General features: G+C 40.8%; 1 protein-coding gene and 1 long non-coding RNA gene across 26 annotated transcripts in view; one reads left to right on the top strand and one right to left on the bottom strand.

Moving 5' to 3' along the window:
• The window catches only part of LOC132211217 (uncharacterized), a 1,824,365-nt gene that overhangs the window by 8,826 nt on the left and 1,793,362 nt on the right, over positions 1–22,177 (bottom strand). The gene's annotated exons all lie outside the window — the stretch shown is intronic.
• Positions 1–22,177, top strand: part of PARD3 (par-3 family cell polarity regulator) — a 780,879-nt gene that overhangs the window by 564,229 nt on the left and 194,473 nt on the right. For all 25 annotated transcript variants that reach the window (XM_059655793.1, XM_059655831.1, XM_059655947.1 and 22 more), the window contains one exon: positions 15,436–15,678. In XM_059655793.1, the coding sequence (XP_059511776.1) occupies positions 15,436–15,678 (243 nt within the window). The remainder of the gene's footprint in view (positions 1–15,435; positions 15,679–22,177) is intronic.

Raw genomic sequence — 22,177 nt, 5'->3', positions numbered from 1 at the left:
AATTCTTTTAAATTTTAGTAAAAACATTAAAGGTTTTAAGCTTTCTTCCTCCCTCCCTCCCTCCCTCCCTCCCTCCCTCCCTCCCTCCCTCCCTTCCTTCCTTCCTTCCTTCCTTCCTTCCTTCCTTCCTTCCTTCCTTCCTTCCTTCCTTCCTTCTTTCTTTTCTCTCTTTCTCTCTTTACCTTTCAAGGCTTGGGAAATAGTCCATGATGGTGCTGCCCAGCAACATTAGTCAGTATAGCTATCTGTGATCATTTAAATCTCAGAATAGCTCTGTTGTTTATAAGTAGGAAGGAGTTTCTGAAAACAATATATATTTATTTCCTTTGCTAAGTTTTGGGCTAATCAGTTTCTTCTGTCATTGTTGAGGTTTGGCCTCAGATAAATAAGATGAATGCTAAACAGCAACCTGACACTTCAGAAAAAGAAATGACTCTTATATCTTAGAGATAATTTGTGACTTCAGGGTCACACAAAAAAAATAGATGGGGCTGTTTGTTTATGGTATTGACCATCTAGAACCATTGTGGGCTCAACCGTAAGACACTATCTTTTTTAAAAGTTTCCTTAAGGAACTATACTATTTTTATTAGGTCCCAAAAATATTTTCTCCCCTCAACCAATTATTCCTTTCCTGAAGTATGTTTCTCCACAAAGAAGGGAAATATATAACATGTAAATAAAACTCTGGTTGGGTTACAAAGTTTATTTTCTCAAATCAAATCATAATAAGCAAAACATTCAAGTATAAAAGTATATAATAAAACCATTTGTGTATTTTGTTACTTTGACTTAATTGTCACTAAAATTCCCCAATCTACAATTCATTCCTAGTTTTTAAAATCTACTTTTGAGTGATATTTGCACAGCAAGCTTCCTTAGTGTTTCCTTCTACAGTGAACTTTAAAATGTACAGTAATTCAGGCTAACCATCATATTTGGTAGCCTTGTGCAACACTTCTCTCACCTTTGTGGGCTGCAGGCATGCTATAGTTTTAGTTTAATGTTTTCATTACAAGTATGAGCCACCAGGGTAAAGGAGGTGTGCATACAACTTTTATAACTAAATTTATAACTAAATTCATTGGTGATGACAATGTTAACAATAAAAATATAATTTCTTTTGTTATTGGAGCTTATAAAAAATCAGAGTTTATTGGAATCTACTATAGATGTGACTGTAATGTTTATTGGATTCGATGATTAGTAGCAATTGGTAATATTATGTCAATTTGAGTAAGAGAAAACAATTAAGAACAGAGCTTTATGAATAGTATTTCATGCTGCTGAGCATTTCTTCTGAGCAATTGACTTGGTAGAAATTGACCCACCAATGAACATTTGTTTCTGAGTGATTTGGCACAAAGGAACATTCAAATCCAGAACTCGTCAATAATATAATGACACTAGAGGCCCGGTGCATGGGATTCGTACACTGGTGGGGGGTTTGGCCTGTGGAGATTGGCCTGCTGTGGGAGCGCCACTCATCCCAGTTTGCCGAGCTGCTGTTGGACCCACCCTCTGAGCAGCTGCTCCATGGTCCAGCATCTTCCATGGAGCTGAAGCACTTACCTCTCCAGAAGATCCAGTTGGGGCCGGGCCTAGGGACAATAGCACTGAGAGGCGGCGGAGTAGGCCTCAGTCCCATGGCAGCCACGAATCCACCTCCCAACCTTCAGGGTCAGCTCTGCAAGTAGCGTACTGACTACCAGGGGGCAGCTCCTGTGTTGAGCATCTGCCCCCTAGTGATCAGTGTGCGTCATAGCGACAGGTTGACTGGTCATTCTGGTCATTCAGCTGTTTGGTTGCTGGGCTTTTATTATATAGACTAGAGGCCCGGTGCACAAAAATTTGTGCACTTGGGGGGGGGGGCGTTCCCTCAGCCCGGCCTATGCCCTCTTGCAGTCTGGGACCCCTCGGGGGATGTCCACTTGCCAGCAGGGAGCAGACCTAAGCTGCAGGCAAACATCCTTAGTGCTGCTGAGGAGGCAGGAGAGACCCTCACCACCACCACTGTGCTGGCAGCCATCAGCCTGGCTTGTGGCTGAGCAGAGCTCCCCCATGTGGGAGCGCACTGACGACCAGGGGGCAGCTCCTACATTGAGTGTCTGCCCCCTGGTGGTCAGTGTGTGTCATAGTGACCAGTCATTCCCAATCATTCTGCTATTAGGGTCAATTTGCATATTACCCTTTTATTATATAGAATAGAGGCCTGGTGCATGGGTGGGGACTGATTGGTTTGTCCTGAAGGGTGTCCTCGATCAGGGTGGCAGTCCCACTGGGGTGACTGGCCAGCCTGGGTGAGGGGCTGATGGGTGTTTGCAGGCCGGTCACACCCCCTTCAGGCTGGGGGTTTCAACTGGGGTGCCTGGCCAGCATGGGTGAGGGGCTGATGGCTGTTTGCAGGCTGGTCACACCCCCCCTCAGGGTGGGGGTCCCCATTGGGGTGCCTGGCCAGCCTGGGTGAGGGGCTGAGGGCCATTTTCAGGCTGCCCACCCCCCGTTCAGGGTGGGGGCCCCCATGGGGTGCCTGGCCAGCCTGGGTGAGGGGCTGATGGCTATTTTCAGACTGACCAAGACCCCCAGCGACCAAAGCTCCCAGCCTTTCCTTTTTTTTTAATTTGCTCCAGCTCCGTGGCCATGGCAACTGGAAGCAGGTATCTGGGGTTTATTTACCTTCTATAATTGAAACTTTGTTGCCTTGAGAGGAGGCAGCAGCCAGCCGGAAAGCTTGGCTTCCTCCATCACTGATGCAACCAAGCCTCCTGCTTGCTCCAGTTCTGTGGCTGCTGGCCGCCATCTTGGTTTGGTTAATATGCATATAGTCGCTCTGATTGGCTGGTGGGTGTGGCTTAAGACATAGCGAAGGTATGGTCAATTTGCATGTTTGTCTTTTATTAGTGTAGATTTGTCAGTAAATTTGGGTAGATTATTTAGTTCATGTTTCCCTTGAGAAGAGAATATCCGTATTTTCTTTTTCTGATGGCTTCCTTTCTTAACACATTGTATGCGGGAAACATATTTATACGTTTTACTTATACATTTTACGTTGACTGGTAGTCGAGCGTGGGACACGTATTAATACGTTTTTTATAGACTAGCGGTAGAATGCGGGTAACATATAAGTATGTAAACTAAAGTTATCGTAATTTTACTGAACATTGCCATTTGCACAAAAAATTAGCAAAAATGGCCCGCGCCACCTGTTAGCGCGTGATAAAAACTACCCGCAAACAATGTGTTAACAGGACTGCACTTTCCAACATAAACTAGATTGTCTCACTTTTAATGAAGTGAGCACCATATAGTTCACTCATTTATAAACCAATCTAAGTTACTCCCTTTTACTTCAGGGTGTTCTCTACAAATTCAGAGCTTTTGGCTTTATTTCTATTATAGTCCTTCATGTTTCTTCAGGTTCCCAAATTTCAAGACTTATGTGAATGTCCAGTTACTCTGAACACCTATAATATTAGGTGATTATCTGATATAACCGAATATAGTAGTAAAGTGGGTTGTCAGATAAGTGATCATAATTGAGCTTCAAATTAATATCCCATTGTGTTGAAGAAATCATTTCTCTTTCTCTGTAGTTTTTCTGGCTGAATACAAAGTCAAAAAGTATCGTGCAAAGAATAAAATTATCTAACTTTTATAAACATTTCATATGGATAGATAGTATTTAGTGGTAATCAGCTTATATAATATCCGTGGCTGTCATCATGCTCCTAAATAAGTAGACTATAATAAAAAAAATCTATAAATTTAGCTAATTTGACATTAGATTTTGAATTGATATTTCTGTTACAAATATTGTGTCTATGGGACTTATATTTATTAGAATGTAGAACTCTCCTGATAAAAAATTCAAATTTCCCAACATTCTCTTATTAAGAAAGTCATTGGTTCTCAACTCAGGAAATAAGTTCTCCCAGGGAAATTTTGGGTACCTGTGTACCACTGGGTACACTGATGGATGGGAGGTGGCTGAAACCAGTTGTGCAAGGAGTTCTACACAACAAATTGCTCTTTCTCAAATGTCACTGGACCCCTGTTGAGATACTCTGAGCTAAATGAATTTAAGTACTTCTATTTTATAGCTGGGAAATTAGAGAAATTTGACCCTGTAGGTCCAAAATTGAGAAAGCAAGCCTGTCATGATGGTGATAAAAGAAAAAAGGTAGAAAAATGCAAATTTTGCTTACAGTGCTATGGGACAATTTTTCACCATTTAATAAAAACACACAAACTTTTTATTTTGTAATAATTTAGGTTCACAGGACGTTGCAAAGATGGTACAGATTGGTCTTGTGTGCTCTTCATTCAGTTTTCCTCAACTTACGTGACAATAATACAATATCATAGCCAGGCACCCTCTGTGTATATAATTCTGTGTCATCTTATCACATGCATTGCTTTGGCACACTTGTGAGAAATCAGTTGCTTGTACTTGTTTTCTGTTTCTGGGTTCTTAATTCTGTTTCATTGATCTATGTGTCTATCCTCCACACAGTCTTGATTACTACAGATGTATTACAGTCTTTCAATCATGAGTTTGTTTCCTCCCACTTTATTTTCACAGTTCTTTTTCACAGTTGTTTAGCTATTCTATTCTTTGCCTTTTCATATAAACTTAAAAATAATCTTGTCTATAGTTACAAGAATCTTGCTGGGGTTTTTATAGGAATTACATTAAACCTATATATCAACTTGGGGAGAACTGACTTCTTTACTATGTTGAGTCATCCTTGATCACAATATGTCTCTCTCCTTTTTTTACAATATATTTTATTGATTTTTTACAGAGAGGAAGGGAGAGAGATAGAGAGTTAGAAACATCGATGAGAGAGAAACATCGATCAGCTGCCTCCTGCACACCTCCTACTGGGGATGTGCCCGCAACCAAGGTACATGCCCTTGACTGGAATCGAACCTGGGACCCTTGAGTCCACAGGCCGACGCTCTACCCACTGAGCCAAACCAGTTAGGGTTTCTCTCCTTTTTTGATGTTTGATTCTTTCATCAGTATTGTGTGGTTTTCAGCATGCAATTCCTGTACAGGTTTTGTTAGATTCATATATATATATCAGCCTTTATATTTATGTATCTACTAGAGGCCCAGTGCACAAAAATTTGTGCACTCAGGGGGAAGGGGAGGTCCTTCAGCCCGGCCTGTGCCCTCTCGCTGTCTGGGACCCCTCGGGAGATAACGACCTGCTGGCTTAGGCCTGCTCCCGGGTGGCAGAGGGCAGGCCTAATCCTTAGGTGCAGCCCCTGGTCGGGCTCAGAGCAGGGCCGATTGGGGAGTTGGGGCACTGCCCCCTGTCATGCACAGAGCAGGGAGGATTGGGAGGTTGCGATGCCACCCTCAGTCACGCTCAGGGTAGGGCCGATTGGGGGGTTGGGGCACCGCCCCCTGTCACACTCAAGGCAGGGTCGATGGGGAAGTGTGGCACCACCCCTTGTCATGCACAGAGCAGGGCCAATCAGGGGGTTGGGGCGCTGCCCCCTGTCACGCACAGAGCAGGGCCGATCAGGGGGTTGGGGCACCGCCCCCTGTCACACATAGAACAGGGTGGATCAGGGGGTTGGGTTGGGGCACCACCCTCTATCACCCACAGAGCAGGGCCAATCAGGGGATTGGGGCGCTGCCACTCTCACACTCAGGGCAGGGCTGATGGGGAGGTTATGGCTCTACCCCGTCACACACAGAGCAGGGCCCATGGGGTGGGGGGGTTGGGGCGCCACACACAGAGCCGCAGGGCGATCAGGGGGTTGGGGAGCTCCCCCCTATCAGGCACAGAGCAGGGCCAATCAGGGGGTTGGGGCGCCTTCCCCTGTCACAAACAGAGCAGGGCAGATAGGGAGGTTGTGGCCCCGCCCCCTGTCACACACAGAGCTGCAGGGTGATCAGGGGGTTTGGGTGCTGCCCCCTGTCACGCTGATCCCAGTGCCGGGAGGCCTCGTGGCTCCGCTGATCCTGGTGCTGGGAGGCATATTACCCTTTTACTATATAGGATGGAGGCTTGGTGCATGTGTGGAGGCCAGCTGGTTTGCCCTGAAGGGTGTCCTGGATCAGGGTCGGGGTCCCCACTGGGGTGCCTGGCCAGTCTGGGTGAGGGGCTGAGGGCTGTTTTCAGGCTGGTGGGTGACTGAAGCTCCCAACTGCTCTTTTCTTTTCTTTTTTTTTTTTTATTCTGGGCCAGCTTTAGCTCTGAGGCTCCAGCTCTTAGGCATCTGCTGCTGAAATCAGGTATCTGGTTTGTTTTGGTTCTATAATCGAAACTCTGTGTCAGTTCCAGCTCTGAGATCCCTGGCTCGCTGAAAGCAGGTTTCTGAGGTTTTGTTTAGCTTCTATATTTGTTACAATGTTTTTTAAACCACAGGCTCAGAGGCCGGCAAGGCAGGCGGGGAACATTGGTTTCCTCAGTCACTGAAGCAAGCAAGCCTCATGTTAGTTTCAAGCTGCCTGGCTGCCGGCCGCCATCTTGCTGGCAGTTAATTTGCATATCTCGCTGATTAGCCAATGGGAAGGGTAGCGGTCGTACGCCAATTACCATGTTTCTGTTTTATTAGATAGGATATGTTTCATTATAAGTGATTATAAGTTGCAGTGTATTTTTCATTTCAGCTTCTGTCAGCTTATAGAAATTCAGTAGATTTTTGTACATTGAAGTTCTATCCTGTTATCTTACTGAATTTGCTTTTTAGTTCTAGGAAATTTTATAGATTCCTGAGGATTTTCTATATAGATAATCGTGGCATCTGTAAATAAAATGGTTTTATTTCTTCCTTTCCAATCTGTATGCCATTTATTTCCTCTTCTAGCTTATGGCATTTTTTAGAGTTTCCAGTGCTATTGCTGGATTACAGTGGTATGGACAGATATTCCTATCTTTTTTCTAATCTTAAGAGAAAACATTCAATCTTTCTCTAATATGTATGATATTACCAAAGGTTTTTTGTAGATGCTTATTATCAAGATTAGGAAGTCCTTTTCTATTACTAATTTTTTTGAGAGTTTCTGTCATGATGAGTGTTGAATTTTATTAAATACTTCTTTCTGCATCAACTAATAAAGCATGTGATTTTCTTCTTTATCCTATTATATTGATTGATTCTTGAATATTGAACCCTACATCCCTACATAAGCATCACTTGGTCATGCTGTATAATTCTTTTTATATGTTACTAAATTATATTTGCTCATATTTAGTTAAAGATTTTTACATCCTTAACATATTCATGAGGAATATCATCCTGTAGTTTTCTTTTCTTTTTAAATATATTTTTATGGATTTCAGAGAGGAAAGGAGAGGGAAGAGAGATAGAAACATCAAACATCAATGATGAGAGAGAATCATTGATTGGCTGCCTCCCACATACCCCACACTGTAATCTACCCCAACCTGGGCATGTGCCCTGGCCGGGAATTAAACCATGACCTCCTGGTTCATAGGTCAATGCTCCACCACTGAGCAACAACGGCTGGGGCTTTTTTCTTTATTTTTTTTTTTAATATCTCAAGAAAAGCTATTTTAAATATAATAATGTTACATGCAATAAACACCAATTATTAAAGAAAAATTATCTTAATTATAATAATATTACATGTAATAGACATTAATATGCCGAAACCGGTTTGGCTCAGTGGATGGAGCCTTGGCCTGCGGACTGAAGGGTCCCAGGTTCAATTCCGGTCAAGGGCATATACCTGGGTTGCGGGCACATCCCCAATAGGGGGTGTGCAGGAGGCAGCTGATCGATGTTTCTCTCTCATCGATGTTTCTCTCTCATCGATGTTTCTAACTCTCTCTCTCCCTTCCTCTCTGTAAAAAATCAATAAAATATATATTTAAAAATAAATAAATAAATAAAATAAACATTAATATTTCAAGAAAGAAGAATTTTAGTATAATAATATTACCAAAACTGTACTAACATAGTATGATATCACAAAAGTTGTAGGAAATATTAAAAATCTGCAAATAACAGGATTACTTCTATTATATTCTAATTTTTTTACTTCTGGCTCTATTTTTGTTCATCAATTTATTTTGTTCATTATATTCCACAAATGAGTGAGATCATGTGATATTTATCTTCCTCCAACTGGCTTATTTCAGCACGATCTTCTCCAGGTAATTCCATGCTGTTGAAAATGGTAAGAGTTCCTTCTTTTTTATAGTAGCGTACTATTCCATTGTATAGATGTACCACAGGTTTTTAATTCACTCATCCATTGATGGGCACTTTATTGTTGAAAGTATTATAGATGTCTCTTTGTTTTAGTTTTTATTTCCCCATTGATCTCCTCCACCCTGCACCCGCCTCTTCCAGGCCTTTGCCAAACTATTGTCTGTGTCCATGGGCTATTCCTATCTAATACATAAAAATTTAGAAAGATTTAAAGAAAAGAAGATAAAAGATATGCCAGGTAAATATTGAACAGAAGAGCTGAAGTTGCTGCATGAATACTGGATACAGGCTTGAAGCCAAAACACAACTCATGAGATAAAATTCGTCATTGTAACATAACAAAAGGTTCCTTTCACTAAAGAGATAAGATGGTTCCCAATACTTATACACATAATAGAACAGTGTGGGGGTTCAGAATGAGTCTCACCAAGATGTGTCTCAGTGGTATGTAGATTTTTGAGCTAAGGGGAATTTTAGCTTCAGGCTCAAGTGAAAATTCTGCCCCTTACTTTAACTACCTAAAAAAATTGTATTAGAGGCCTTGCCCATAATAAGACATTATCCTATATAATAAAAGGCTAATATGCAAATTGACCTGAACAGCAGAATAACCGGTCACTATGACACACTGACCACCAGGGGGCAGATGCTTAATGCAGGAGCTGTCCCCTGATGGTCAGTGTACTTCCACAGGGGGAGCGCTGCTCAGACAGAAGCCAGGCTCATGGTTGGCTAGCACAGCAGCAGTGGTGGGAGCCTCTCCTGCCTCTACGACAGCGCTAAGGATGTCCGACTAATAGAATCAGTCAGACATCCCCTGAATGCTCTTGGACTGCATGAAGGTACAGTCTGGGTTGAGGGACCCCCCGCCCTGAGTGTACAAATTTCGTGCACCTGGCCTCTGGTTGGTGTATAAAAAAAAGCTGTAGATTTCTGGGTATTACTTTTGTATCCTGCTACATTGCTGAATTCATTTATTAAGTCTAGTAGGTTTGATGGAGTATGTGGGGTTTTCTATGCACAATGTCATGTCATCTGGGGATAATGACAATTTTACTTCTTCTGTTCCAATTTGGATGCCTTTTATTTCTTCTTCTTGTCTGACCACTATGGCTAGCACTTCCAGTACTATGTTGAACAGGAGTGGTAATAGTGGGCATCCCTGTCTTGTTCCTGTTCTTAGGGGAAATGATTTCTGCTTTTGCCCATTGAATATGATGTTGGCTGTAGGTTTGTCATACAAGGCTTTTATTATGTTGAGATATGCTCCCTCTATTCCCACTTTGCTGATAGTTTTTATCAAAAATGGGTGTTGGATTTTGTTGAATGCTTTTTTTAAGTCTATTGATATGATCATGTGACTTTTGTCTTTCAATTTGTTTATGTGATGTATCACATTTATTGATTTATGAATATTGTACCAGCCTTGCATTCCTGGAAGAAATCCCACTTGATCATGGTGTACAATCTTTTTAATAAATTGCTGGATATGATTTGCTAATATTTTGTTGAGGAGTTTAGCATCTGTGTTCATCAGGGATATTGCCCTGTAATTCTCTTTCTTTTTAGTGTCTTTATCTGGTTTTGGAATTAGGATAATGCTGGCCTCATAAAAAGGGTTTGAAAGTGTTCCTTCCTCTTGGATTTTCTGAAATACCTTGAGGAGTATAGGTGTTAGTTCTTCTTTGAATGTTTGGAAAAACTTCCCTATGAAGCTGTCCAGACCTGGGCTTTTTTTTGTGGGAGTGTTTGTTTGTTTTTATTACTGCTTCCATTTCATCAGTTGTTATTGGCCTATTCAGGTTTTTTGATTCTTCCTTATTCAGTTTTGGGAGATTGTATTTTTCTAGGTATTTGTCTATTTCATCCACATTGTCTGGCTTGTTGGCATGTAGTTGTTCATAGGATTTTCTTACAATCCTTTGTATTCTGTGGTGTCTATGGTTGCTTCTCTACTTTCATTTCTGATTTTATTTATTTGGGTCCTCTTTCTTCGTTTCTTGATGAGTCTGTCTAACTGTTCTTTAATTTTGTTCATCCTTTCAAAGAACCAGCTCATGGTTTCATTGATTTTTTTTTTTTTTTAGTTTCTATGTTATTTATTTATGCTCTAATCTTTATTATTTCCTTCCTTCTCGTGACTCTGGGCTTTTCTTGTTGTTCTCTTTCTAGTTCTTTAAGTTGTAGGGTTAAATAGTTTATAGCTGATTTTTCTTGTTTTTTGAGGTAGGCCTGTAGTGCTATGAACTTCCCTCTCAGGACTGCTTTTGTTTTGTCCCAGAGATTTTGGGTTGCTGTGTGTTCATTTTCATTTGTTTCCAGGAAGTTTTTTATTTCTTTCTTGATCTTGTTGCTAACCTATTCATTGTTTAATAACATGCTATTTAGCCTTCATGTGTTTGTATGTTGTTGGGTGTTTTTATTGTAGTTGATTTCTAATTTCATTCTACTGTGATTTGTGAAGATGCTTGTGATGATTTCAATCTTCTTGAACTTGTAGAGACTTGTTTTGTGTCCTAACATGTGGTCTATCTTTGTGAATGATACATGTGCACTTGAGAAGATTCTGCTGTGTTGGGGAGAAATATTCTATAAATGTCTATTAGATCCATCTGATCCTGTGTGTCCTTTAGAGTCTCTGTTTCCTTGCTAAGTTTTTGTCTGGAAGATCTTTCCAGTGAAGTCAGTGGGGTGTGAAAATCCCCTACTGTGGCTGTATTGTTGTCAACCTCTCCATTAAAACACTCTAGAAGTTTTTTATATATTTAGGTGCTCCTATATTGGGTGCATATATCTTTACCCAGGGTATATCCTCTTGTTGTACCAATCCCTTCAGTATTATGTAGTGACCTTTGTTGTCACTTGTGTTGGCCTTCATTTTAAAGTCTATTTTGTCAGATAAGGATTGCTACTCCAGCTTTTTTTTTTTTTTACCTTTCCAATTTGCATGGAAAATATTTTTCCCATCCTTCACTTTCATCCTGTGGGTATTTTTTGTTTTGAGGTGGGTCTCTTGTAGACAGCATATAGTTGGGTCATGTTTTTGTGTCCATTCAGCTACTCTATGCCTTTTGATTGGAGCATTTAATCTATTTACATTTAGGGTTACTATTAAGAGGTACTTATTTATTGCCATTTTAATTCTGTATGGCTAGGTTTCGCTCTCTGTTTCTTCTTCTCAGCAACCCCTGACAGCAATCCTTTTAGCATTTCTTGTGATGATGCTTGGTGGTGATGAACTCCTTTAGCCTTTTCTTTTTTGTCTGGGAAGCTCTTTATTTGTCTATTTTGAATGATAGCCTTGCTGGATATAGTAATCTTGGTTTCAGATCCTTGCTTTTCATTACCTTGAGTACTTCATGCCATTTCCTTCTGGCCTGTAGAGTTTTTGATGAGAAATCAGGTGTCAGCCTTATGGGAACTCCTTTGTAGGTAACAGTTTTCTTTTCTCTTGCTGCCTTTACGATTCTCTCTTTGTCTTTAATTTTTGGCATCTTAATTATGATGTGTCTGGGCATGGGTCTTTTTGGGGTTCTCTGTGCCTCCTGAACTTGTGTGACTTTTTTCTTTACCAGGTTAGGGAAGCTTTCTGCCATTATTTCTTCAAACATGTTCTTTATTCCTTTCTCCCTTTCTACCTCTTCTGACCCACTGCTATTCTAATATTGTTATGTTTCATGTTGTTCCACAGCTCCCTTCAGCCGTCCTCCTGTTTTTTTAAATTATTTCTTCTTTTTGGTTCTCTGAGTGATATTTTCAACTCTGTGTTCTAACACACTGAATCTGTGCTCAGTTTCCCCTAATTTGCTGCGTATTCCTTCCAATGTGTTCTTTATTTGTGTTATGTCATTTTTTTTATCTCACTGTTCTTTTTCATAGTTACTATATCTTTTTTTCATACTGTTGAGCATTTTCACTATCATTACTCTGAACTCTGTTTCAGATAAATTTCTTATTTCTGCTTCATTTATCTCTTTTTCTGGAGAGGTCTCTAGTTCTTTCACTTGGGGGTCATTTCTTTGTCTCCTTATTTTGGTTGTCTTTTTGGGTTTGTGACTATGTTTTAGGTCAGTGATGGCAAACCTTTTGAGCTCGGCGTGTCAGCATTTTGAAAAACCCTAACTTATCTCTGGTGCCATGTCACATATAGAAATTTTTTGATATTTGCAACCATAGTAAAACAAAGACTTATGTTTTTTATATTTATTTTATATATTTAAATGCCATTTAACAAAGAAAAATCAACCAAAAAAATGATTTTTCACGTGTCACCTCTTACATGCGTGTCATAGGTTCTCCATCACTGTTTTAGGTACATCCTCTACACCTGTCAATCTCTAGTACAGGACAGTGTTAAAGACTATTTCTGACTAATTGGATCAGGCAAAGACTCAAAACCTCCAGAGACTGCCTCTGTTTTTTTGTGTTTTTTTTTTTTTTAAAAAAATATATGTTATTGATTTTTTACAGAGAGGAAGGGAGAGGGATAGAGAGTTAGAAACATCGATGAGAGAGAAACATCGATCAGCTGCCTCCTGCACATCTCCCATTGGAGACGTGCCCGCAACCCAGGTACATGCCCTTGACTGGAATCGAACTTGGGACCTTTCAGTCCGCAGGCTGATGCTCTATCCACTGAGCCAAACCGGTTTCGGCAAGAGACTGCCTCTGTTTACAGACAAATAGGATCCTGACTTGAATTCCCTTAGGCAATCATCCTAGAGTTTTTTCAACAGGGTGACACAGTTGCTTCTGACTGGAGGATAATTGTTATTTTTAATCTCTTAAGTAGTCTCAGGGCAAGGTGTTTTCCAATAGGGTGTGTCAACTGTCTTCCCCCAACAAGGCAAATGTCTATGTGGGAAAGATGTCCTCCGCTGCATGAGGGAATGACTTAGCCCAGGAAACTTGGTGTGTCTGCCTTCTGAGCTCTATTCCTGGATTCCCCAGTTCTGGGTTCTGCTGTCACAGCTCCAGTTCACTTTACCCTCCCTCTGTCAGAGCACAAGGTGGGTGGCTCCACAGGGCATTTTTGTGTGTTGGCTCTTCAAGAGGGTGCCTGAACTTTCAGCTGCCACTCCCTGGCAGACAGCATTCTGCTGCTTTTCGCAGCTAGATGTTATGTGGGTACCCTCCTCAGATATGGTGCTCTGCTGGGGAGCCCAGCTTGGGTATTAAATCCCAGAGTTCTCAGTGGCACCCTCCCACACACACACACACAGCTGAGATCTCTCTGGGATTTCACTTGCTGTCAATGGGCACCTGGCCAGCCCTTTTGCACCCCTGCCCCTCCTACTAGTCTCTATGCAGTCTCCATTTTCAGACCTCAGGTATCAGGATTCTCTCCTGTTGTTTCCTTTTTTCTTTTATGTACTGTCTTTATCTCATGTTTATATCTTTTCTGTATTATTTTAAGTATATATTTATGTGTCATTTATGCAAGCAGTGGTTTATTTCAGATATGAAAGAAGTAAGTAATTTTGCAATAAAACATTAAACTCAGTCTAAAATATTGTTTTATTAAATGAGATCATTTTAAAATATAGTTTTACATTTGTATTTCCCCCATTAAACATTATCAAATATTTTTGCAGCAAAATAATGAAAAATTATCAAAATTCTATTTTTAGCTAAGTAAGATTGACTTAGAATAACTTCTATCAATATCTCCTTAGTTGAAGAGAACTTTATACCAAGTAGCTTAATAAAAACTTAGGAAATATTTTAATTCATTCTAAATGGAAGTAGTCATTTAAGGTCACTTTCGTAGTTATAACACAGCCAAATTTTATTGATCTTTTGCTCCTAATAATCATGTTGTAGATTCATGTTTAAGCTCCTATCACTATATTGAATGTGTATGATATATTTATAATGAGTAAGACATATACATTATTGTGCTCAGACATAAATGTATGCATATATATATAATATAAGGCTAATATACAATATAATAATCCTATATAATAAAAGGCTAATATACAAATCAACCGAACAGTGGAACAACCAGTTGCTATGACATGCACTGACCACCAGGGCACAGATGCTCAACTCAGGAGCTCCTCCTGTGGGAGCGTTGCTCAGCCAGAAGCCGAGCTCACAGCTGGCGAACACAGCAGCATGGCGGGAGCCTCTCCCACCTCCATACCAGCACTGAGGACCCCTCGGGGGATGTCCGACTGCCGGCTTAGGCCTGCTCCCCGACAGTCGGACATCCCCCAAGGGGTCCCGGACTGTGAGAGAGCACAGGCCAGGCTGAGGGACCCCCCACCCCAGTGCACAAATATTGTGCACCGTGCCCCTAGTGTGTGTGTGTGTGTGTGTGTGTGTGTGTTTGTGTGTGTGTGTGTGTGTGTGTGTGTTTGTGTGTACTAGAGGCCCAGTGCATGAAAATTCATGCACTGGAGGGGGGTCCCTCAACCTGGCCTGCCCCCTTTCACAGTCCAGTAACCCTTACGGGGGGAGGCAACCCGGCGATCAGGGGAAGGCAACGCCCCCATCACACCTCTGCTGCTGCCACTACTGGCAGCGCAAGCCTTGGCCGGCCCTGGTTACCTGAGCCTCGGGCGGCCCTAGGAAGCTGGGCAACTGCCATCCAAGGCTTGCCTGTGCCTTGGACCTGTCCTGGGCAGCTGGGCAGCCTCCATCCGAGGCTTGCCTGCGCCTCAGGCTGGCCCTGGGCGGCTGGGGGGCTGAGGTTGGGTATGCCCACACCGTGTGCCTGCCATCCCCCCAGGTGGGGCTGAAAGGACTGGGGGACTCTGGCAGGGCTGAGGGGCCTGGGCACCAGCATCTTGTGGCCTTGGGCACCACCATCTTTGTGACAGAGTGACAGTCAATTTTCATATTCCCTCTTTATTCGGATAGTTTGTGTTTGTGGCAGGGGCAGTAACTTTTTAAGAATCACTTCTTGCCTTACAGAAGTTCATGAGGAAAACCTAATTAGATGCCTAAAACGCTCTGTTCTTTGTGGATTTTTAAATCTACTTAATAAGGGACAATTTAAATTAAGGTGTACATCATGACTATACAGTACTCACATTAACAAAAGCTATCTAACATTATTTTTGAGCATCCATGATAGTCTGAAATGAATATAACACTGTTTATACCATCAATTTTCATATACTTCATGAAATAAAATGTATTTTACAACATAGTTTGATGAATGTTTCTATATGCAGTTCTTAGAGAAGACATAACTTTTCTTATTTCAACTTTGCTCTAATTTTACAGGATTCAAGCCAAAACTCGAGAATTTAGAGAACGACAAGCTCGGGAACGTGACTATGCTGAAATTCAAGATTATCATCGGACACTTGGCTGTGATGATGAGTTGATGTATGGGGGAATTTCTTCCTATGAGGGCTCCATGGCTCTCAATGCCAGACCCCAAAGCCCAAGAGAAGGACATATGATGGATGCTTTGTATGCCCAAGTAAAGAAGTCGCGGAATTCCAAACCTTCACTTGTAGACAGGTAGGTTCTAGGAGCAATCAGGATATTGCTTTCAAATCAATCTGATACAGTTTTGACAAGGGAGTAGATTGCTCATCAGTTCCTAAACCAGGACTGCCTTTTATTAATGACCTTAAAAAAGCTGGTGTGTCTGAAAGTATTTTTACACAAATTGAAGCCTAGTGGAAAGAGCAGCAGAGATTTTGATAGCTTTCTAATAATGCCAACATATTTCATCTTGTTCTTAAAATGGTTTTAGACCAGAGAACTAACCTTTAGTTTATAACTCAAATAAAAAGCAAACTTGAAATGATGGCTCTTGTACTAAAGCTGTATTTGCCTTTACTATTAGGAGAGCCTCTAGTTGTGGTAATTAAATAGATGGTGACTGACATGACTTGTTCTAATTATGATTTGTTTAGAAGGGCCACTTTTTTTGGTGACATGATCTTATATGATGAAAGAATTAGTGAATGAGGTGTACAGGATAGCCAATTTTCAACTTGTTTGTTAATAGCCACAGATGCATATCTGTTTATGTATCAGTGTATCTCAAAGTAGTATAATGCTGACTACATGTTAATGGCTGTATACTTATTTCAGATTTTATCTGAAACAGTTTAAACGCAGATCTTTTTAAATTCCTTCATTTATATATTTAAACGCCCTTCAGTTATATATTCAAACACCATATAAAGTTTAGTTCACAAAGAAAATAATCTTTTTTTTTAATGTATTTTATTTATTTTTTACAGAGAGGAAGGGAGAGAGCTAGAGAGTTAGAAACATCGATGAGAGAGAAACATCAATCAGCTGCCTCCTGCACATCTCCCACTGGGGATATGCCCGCAACCGAGGCACATGCCCTTGACCGGAATCGAACCTGGGACCCCTCAGTCCGCAGGCCGACGCTCTATCCACTGAGCCAAACCGGTTTTGGCAGAAAATAATCTTAATTTCTTTTCCATTATGCATATGCATGTTATTGTCATAAATAATGTGCTAATCCCATAACATCTTATAATGGTTTTATTTTATTTTTCCTTTTTTTATTACACTTATTGAGGTGACATTGGTTAATATGATCATATAGATTTCAGGTATGGGTTTCTGTGTTACAAGATCTGTATATTGCTCTATGTGCCCACCACCCAAAGTCAAATCTTCTCCTATCCCTATATATTGGGACCTCCTATCCCCTTCACTCTGCCAACCACCACACTGCTGTTTGTTTTCATGAGTTTCAGTTTTATATCCCACATGAGTGAAATCATGTGATTCTTAACTTTTCATGACTGATTTCACTTAGCATAATATTCTCAGGGTCCATCCATGTTGTTGCAAATGGCGCCATTTCATCTTTTCTTATGGCTGACTAGTATTCCCTTGCGTATATGTACCACATCTTCTTTGTTCAGTCCTCTGTCATGGGACACTTTGGTTGTTCCCATGTCTTAAACTCCGTGAATAATGCTACAATGAACATACGGGTATATCTTTTCACATTCATGTTTTTGAGTTTTTTGGGTATATACCCAGGAGAGGAATTACTGGATTGTATGGTAGCTCTATTCTTAATTTTTTGAGGAATCGCCAGACTGCTTTCCATAGTGGTTGCACCAATCTACATTCCCACTAGCAGTGAATGAGGGTTCCCCTTTTTCTACAACCTCTCCAACACTAGTTATTGCATATTTTGTTAATAATGGCCACTCTAACAAGTGCGAGGTGGTATCTCATTGCAGTGTTGATTTGCATTTTCCTAATTACCAGTGAGGTTGAACATCTTTTCATATATCTACCAGAAGCCCAACACACGAAAATTCGTGCAAGAATAGGCCTTCCTTCCCCTGGCTGCGGGCACCACCTTTGCTCTGGCTGGAGCCACCTTCTGCCTACGCGCGCTGCCCAGAGGCCCAGAGTAGCTGGGGCAAGGTGGAATGCCTGCATTGTCACCATAGCAACAATGCAAGCGTCCAGACCCAGCTGCCACCATCTTTGTTGCATCAATTTGCATATTCCCTCCTTATTGCCTGTGGGCATCACCATCTTTGTTGTGAAGTGATGGTCAATTTGCATATTCCATCCTTATTAGATAGGATTGGCTGTTCTTGTGTCTTCTTGGGAGAGGTGTATTTTTTTTTTAGGGCGTGTACTTTTTTAAATTTTTATTATTATTATTTTTATTATTATTAAGGTATTACAAATGTGTCCTCATCCCCCCCCCATTAACCCCCAACCTCCCCCCCACCCCCCGCCCCACACACTCATGCTCCCATACCCCTGGTTGTCCATGTCCATTGGTTTGGCTTATATACATGTATACAAGTCCTTCGGTTGATCTCTTCCCCTTACCCCCGCCCTCCCCTACTTTGCTTCTGGGGATTGATAGCCTGATCACTGTTTCTCAGTCTTTGGATCTGTTTCTTTTCATCAGTCTATGTTGTTCTCTATAATCCACAAATGAGTGAGATCATGTGGTATTTATCTTTCTCTGACTGGCTTATTTCACTTAGCATAATGCTCTCCAGTTCCATCCATGCTGTTGCAAAAGGCAAGAGTTCCTTTTTTTTTTTTTTTACCGCAGCATAGTATTCCATTGTGTATACGTACCACAGTTTTCTAATCCACTCATCTGCTGATGGGCACTTAGGCTGTTTCCAAATCTTAGCTATGGTGAATTGTGCTGCTATGAACATAGGGGTGCATATATCTTTTCTGATTGGCGTTTCTGGTTTCTTGGGATATATTCCTAGAAGTGGGATCACTAGGTCAAATGGGAGTTCCATTTTTAGTTTTTTGAGGTAGCTCCATACTGTTCTCCACAGTGGCTGCACCAGTCTGCATTCCCACCAGCAGTGCAGAAGGGTTCCTTTTTTCCCACATCCTGGGAGAGGTGTATTTTCAGGTTCTCTGCCCACTTTTTGATTTGGTTGTTTGTTTGGTGTTGAGTTATATGAGTTCTTTCGATATTTTGGAAATTAAACCTTTGTTAGAGTTTCTGTTTGAAAATATCATCTCCCATCTGGTTGGCTGCCTCTTTGTTTTGTTCTCAGTTTCTTTTGCTGTGCAGAAGCTTTTTAGTTTGATATAGTCCCATTCATTTAATTTTGCTTTTACTTCCCTTGCCTTTGAGGTCAAATTCATAAAATGTTCTCTATTACCTGGTGCATAAGTTTGGTACCTATATTTTCTTCTATGTAACTTATTGTTTCCTGTCTTATAGTTAGGTCTTTGATCCATTTTGAATTAATTTTTGAACATGGGGACAAACTGTAAGTCAGTTTCATTCATTTGCATGTAGCTTTCCAGTTTTCCCAGCACCATTTATTGAAGAGACTATCTTTACTCCTTTGTGTATTTCTGGATCCTTTGTTGAAAATTATTTGTCCATATACATTTGGTTCTATTCTGTTCCATTGCTCTGTGTGTCTGTTTCTCTGCCAATAACATGCTGTTTTGATTATCGTAGCTCTGTAGTATAATTTGAAGTCAAGTAGTATGATACTTCCACCTTCATTCTTTTTTTCTCAGGATTTCTTTGGCTATTTGGGTTTTTTTATGGTTCCAACAAATCTGATTATTTCTCTTTTTATTTCTTTTAAACATGACATTGGGATTTTGATGGGGATTGCATTAAATCTGTATTTTGCTTTGGGTAATATGGCCATTTTAACTGGGCTGATTATTCCAATCCATGAACACAGGACATTTTTCCATTTGTTGTGTCTTTTTCAATCTCTTAATAATGCTTTGTAATTTTCAGTATATGGTTCTTTCATGTTCTTTGTTAAGTTTACTCCTAGGTATTTTATTATTTTGGTTGCAGTTGCAAAATGAAATTTTCCCCCTTCTTTTTCTACAATGTTGTTGTTACTATACAGAAAGGCAGTACATTGATTCTGTAACTTGCAACTTTACTGTACTTGTTTATTATTTCTAATAGTTGTGTTTTATTGGTAAGTTTTGGACTTTTCTGTATACAGAATCACATCGTCTGCAAAAAGTGACAGTTTTACTTCTTCCTTCCCTATTTGCATGCCTTTTTTTTTTTTTCTCTTGCCTTATTGCTCTGGCTAGGACTTCCAGAACTATGTTGAATAAGAGTGGTGAGAGTGGACATCCTTATCTTGTTCCTGATCTAAGACGAAAGCTTTCAGTTTTTCACCATTGTATATAATATTAGCTGAGGGTTTATGGCCTTTATTATGTTGAGGTCCTTTCCTTCTATTCCTATTTTGCTGAGTGTTTGAATCATAAATGGATGTTTTATCTTATTAGATGCTTTTTCTTCATCTATTGATAAGATCATATTATTTTTATCCTTTCTTTTGTTAATGTGGTATGTTATATTAATTAATTTGTATATGTTGAACCATTCTTTGCCCCTGGAATGAACCCCACTTGATCATGATGTATTATTTTTTGGATGTACTGTTGTATTTGATTTGCTAGTATTTTGTTTAGGATTTCTTTCATCTGTAGTCATCAGAGATATTGGTCTGTAGTTTTCATTTTTTTATGTTATCCTTGCTAGGTTTTGGTATCAGGGTTACATTGGCCACATAAAATGTGTTAGAAAGCATTGCCTCTTGTTCAAGTTTTTGGAAGAGTTTGAGAAAGATAGGTTTCAAATCTTTTTGAACATTTGGTAGAATTCACTGGTGAAGCCATCTGTTCCTGAACTTTTATTTTTTGGGAAGTTTTTGCTGGTTGTTTCAATTTCCTCACTGCTGATCAGTCTATTTAGATTTTCCAATTTTTCATGATTTAGTCTAGGAAGGTTATATATTTCTAAAAGTTATCAATTTCTTCTAGGGTATTGAATTTGGTGACATATAGTCTTTCATAATATTTTAGTATGATCCTTTGTATGTCTGTGGTGACTTCTCTCTCATTTCTGATTTTGTTTATATGGGACTTTACACATTTTTTTCTTAGTCTAGCCGGGGTTTGTCAATTTTAATAATCTTTTTCAAAGAACCAGATCTTTGTTTTATTAATATTTTGTATAGTCTTTTTGTTCTCTATTTCATTCAATTCTACTGTAATTTTTATTATTTCCTTTCTTCTGCTGACTTGGGATATCTTCTTTTTCTAGTTCTTTAAGATGTAATGTTAAGTTATTTACTTGGAATTCTCTTGTTTCTTGAGATTGCCTGTAATAAATTTCCCTCTTGTTACTGCTTTTGCTTATAATGGTTTTATATCATCATTGATCTATATGGAAGCTGGACTTTGAACAAGTTTCATTTAAAACTAGTGCTTCTGAAGCTTTAGCGTGCATCAGAATCACCTGAACACAGATTGATTAACCCTCGCCCACATTTTGATGCAGTGGGTCTGGAGTGGAGCCTACAATTTGCATTTCTAATAAGTTTCCATGTCTCACACTGGTACAGTTGGTCTACAGTACCCATGTAAGACAACACATGTACTGCAATTATGTCATCTATAGCATCTATGTGTTATTTAGCTGCTGCATTTTGCAAGGAGTCTGTTTTATTTATTTACTGCCAGCCATTTTTTCCAAAAAAAAAAAACAATTTTAAATATAATAATCCTATCTAATAAAAGAGAAACATGGTAATTAGTGTACCACCACTACCCTTCCCATTGGCTAATCAGGGCAATATGCAAATTAACTGCCAGCCAAGATGGCGGCCGGCAGCCAGGCAGCTTAAAACTGACATGAGGATTGCTTGCTTCAGTGATGGAGGAAACCAACATTCCCCAACTGCCTTGCCGGCCCCTGAGCCTGCAGTTTGAAACATTGTACCAAATATAGAAGCTAAACAAAACCCCAGAAACCTGCTTTCAGTGAGCCGGGATCTCAGAGCTGGAGTTATACATTGTTTTGATTATAGAACCCAAACAAACCAGATACCTGCTTTCAGCAGCAGCAGAGGCCTCAGAGCTGGAGCCAGAGCTAAAGCTGGCCCAGAATAAAAAAAAAAAAAAAACAAGAAAAAAAGGAGCAGTTGGGAGCTTCAGCCCTCAGCCGCTCACCCAGACTGGCCAGGCACCCCAGTGGGGACCCCCACCCTGAAGGGTGTGTGACCAGCTGCAAACAACCATCATCCCCTCACCCAGGCTGGCCAGGCACCCCAGTGGGGACCCCCACCCTGATCCAGGACACCCTTCAGGGCAAACCAGCCAACCCCACCCATACACCAGGCCTCTATCCTATATAGTAAAAGGGTAATGTGCCTCCCAGCACTGGGATCAGCGGAGCCGCGAGGCCTCCCGGCACCGGGACCAGTGTGACAGGGGGCCACGCCCAAACCCCCTGATTGCCCTGCGGCTCTGTGTGTGACAGGGGTCGGGGCCACAACCTCCCTATCCGCCCTGCTCTGTTCGTGACAGGGGAAGGCGCCCCAACATCCTGATCAGCCCTGCTCTGTGCCTGATAGGGGGGAGCTTTCCAACCCCCTGATCGCCCTGCGGCTCTGTGTGTGACAGGGAGCAGCGTCCCAACCCCCTGATCGGCCCTGCTCTGTGTGTAACAGGGTGAGGCGCC

The sequence above is a fragment of the Myotis daubentonii genome, chromosome 1 (genome assembly GCF_963259705.1).
Source record: "Myotis daubentonii chromosome 1, mMyoDau2.1, whole genome shotgun sequence".
In the NCBI taxonomy this organism is placed as follows: domain Eukaryota; kingdom Metazoa; phylum Chordata; class Mammalia; order Chiroptera; family Vespertilionidae; genus Myotis; species Myotis daubentonii.
This window is presented reverse-complemented; position numbering and strand designations above follow the sequence as displayed.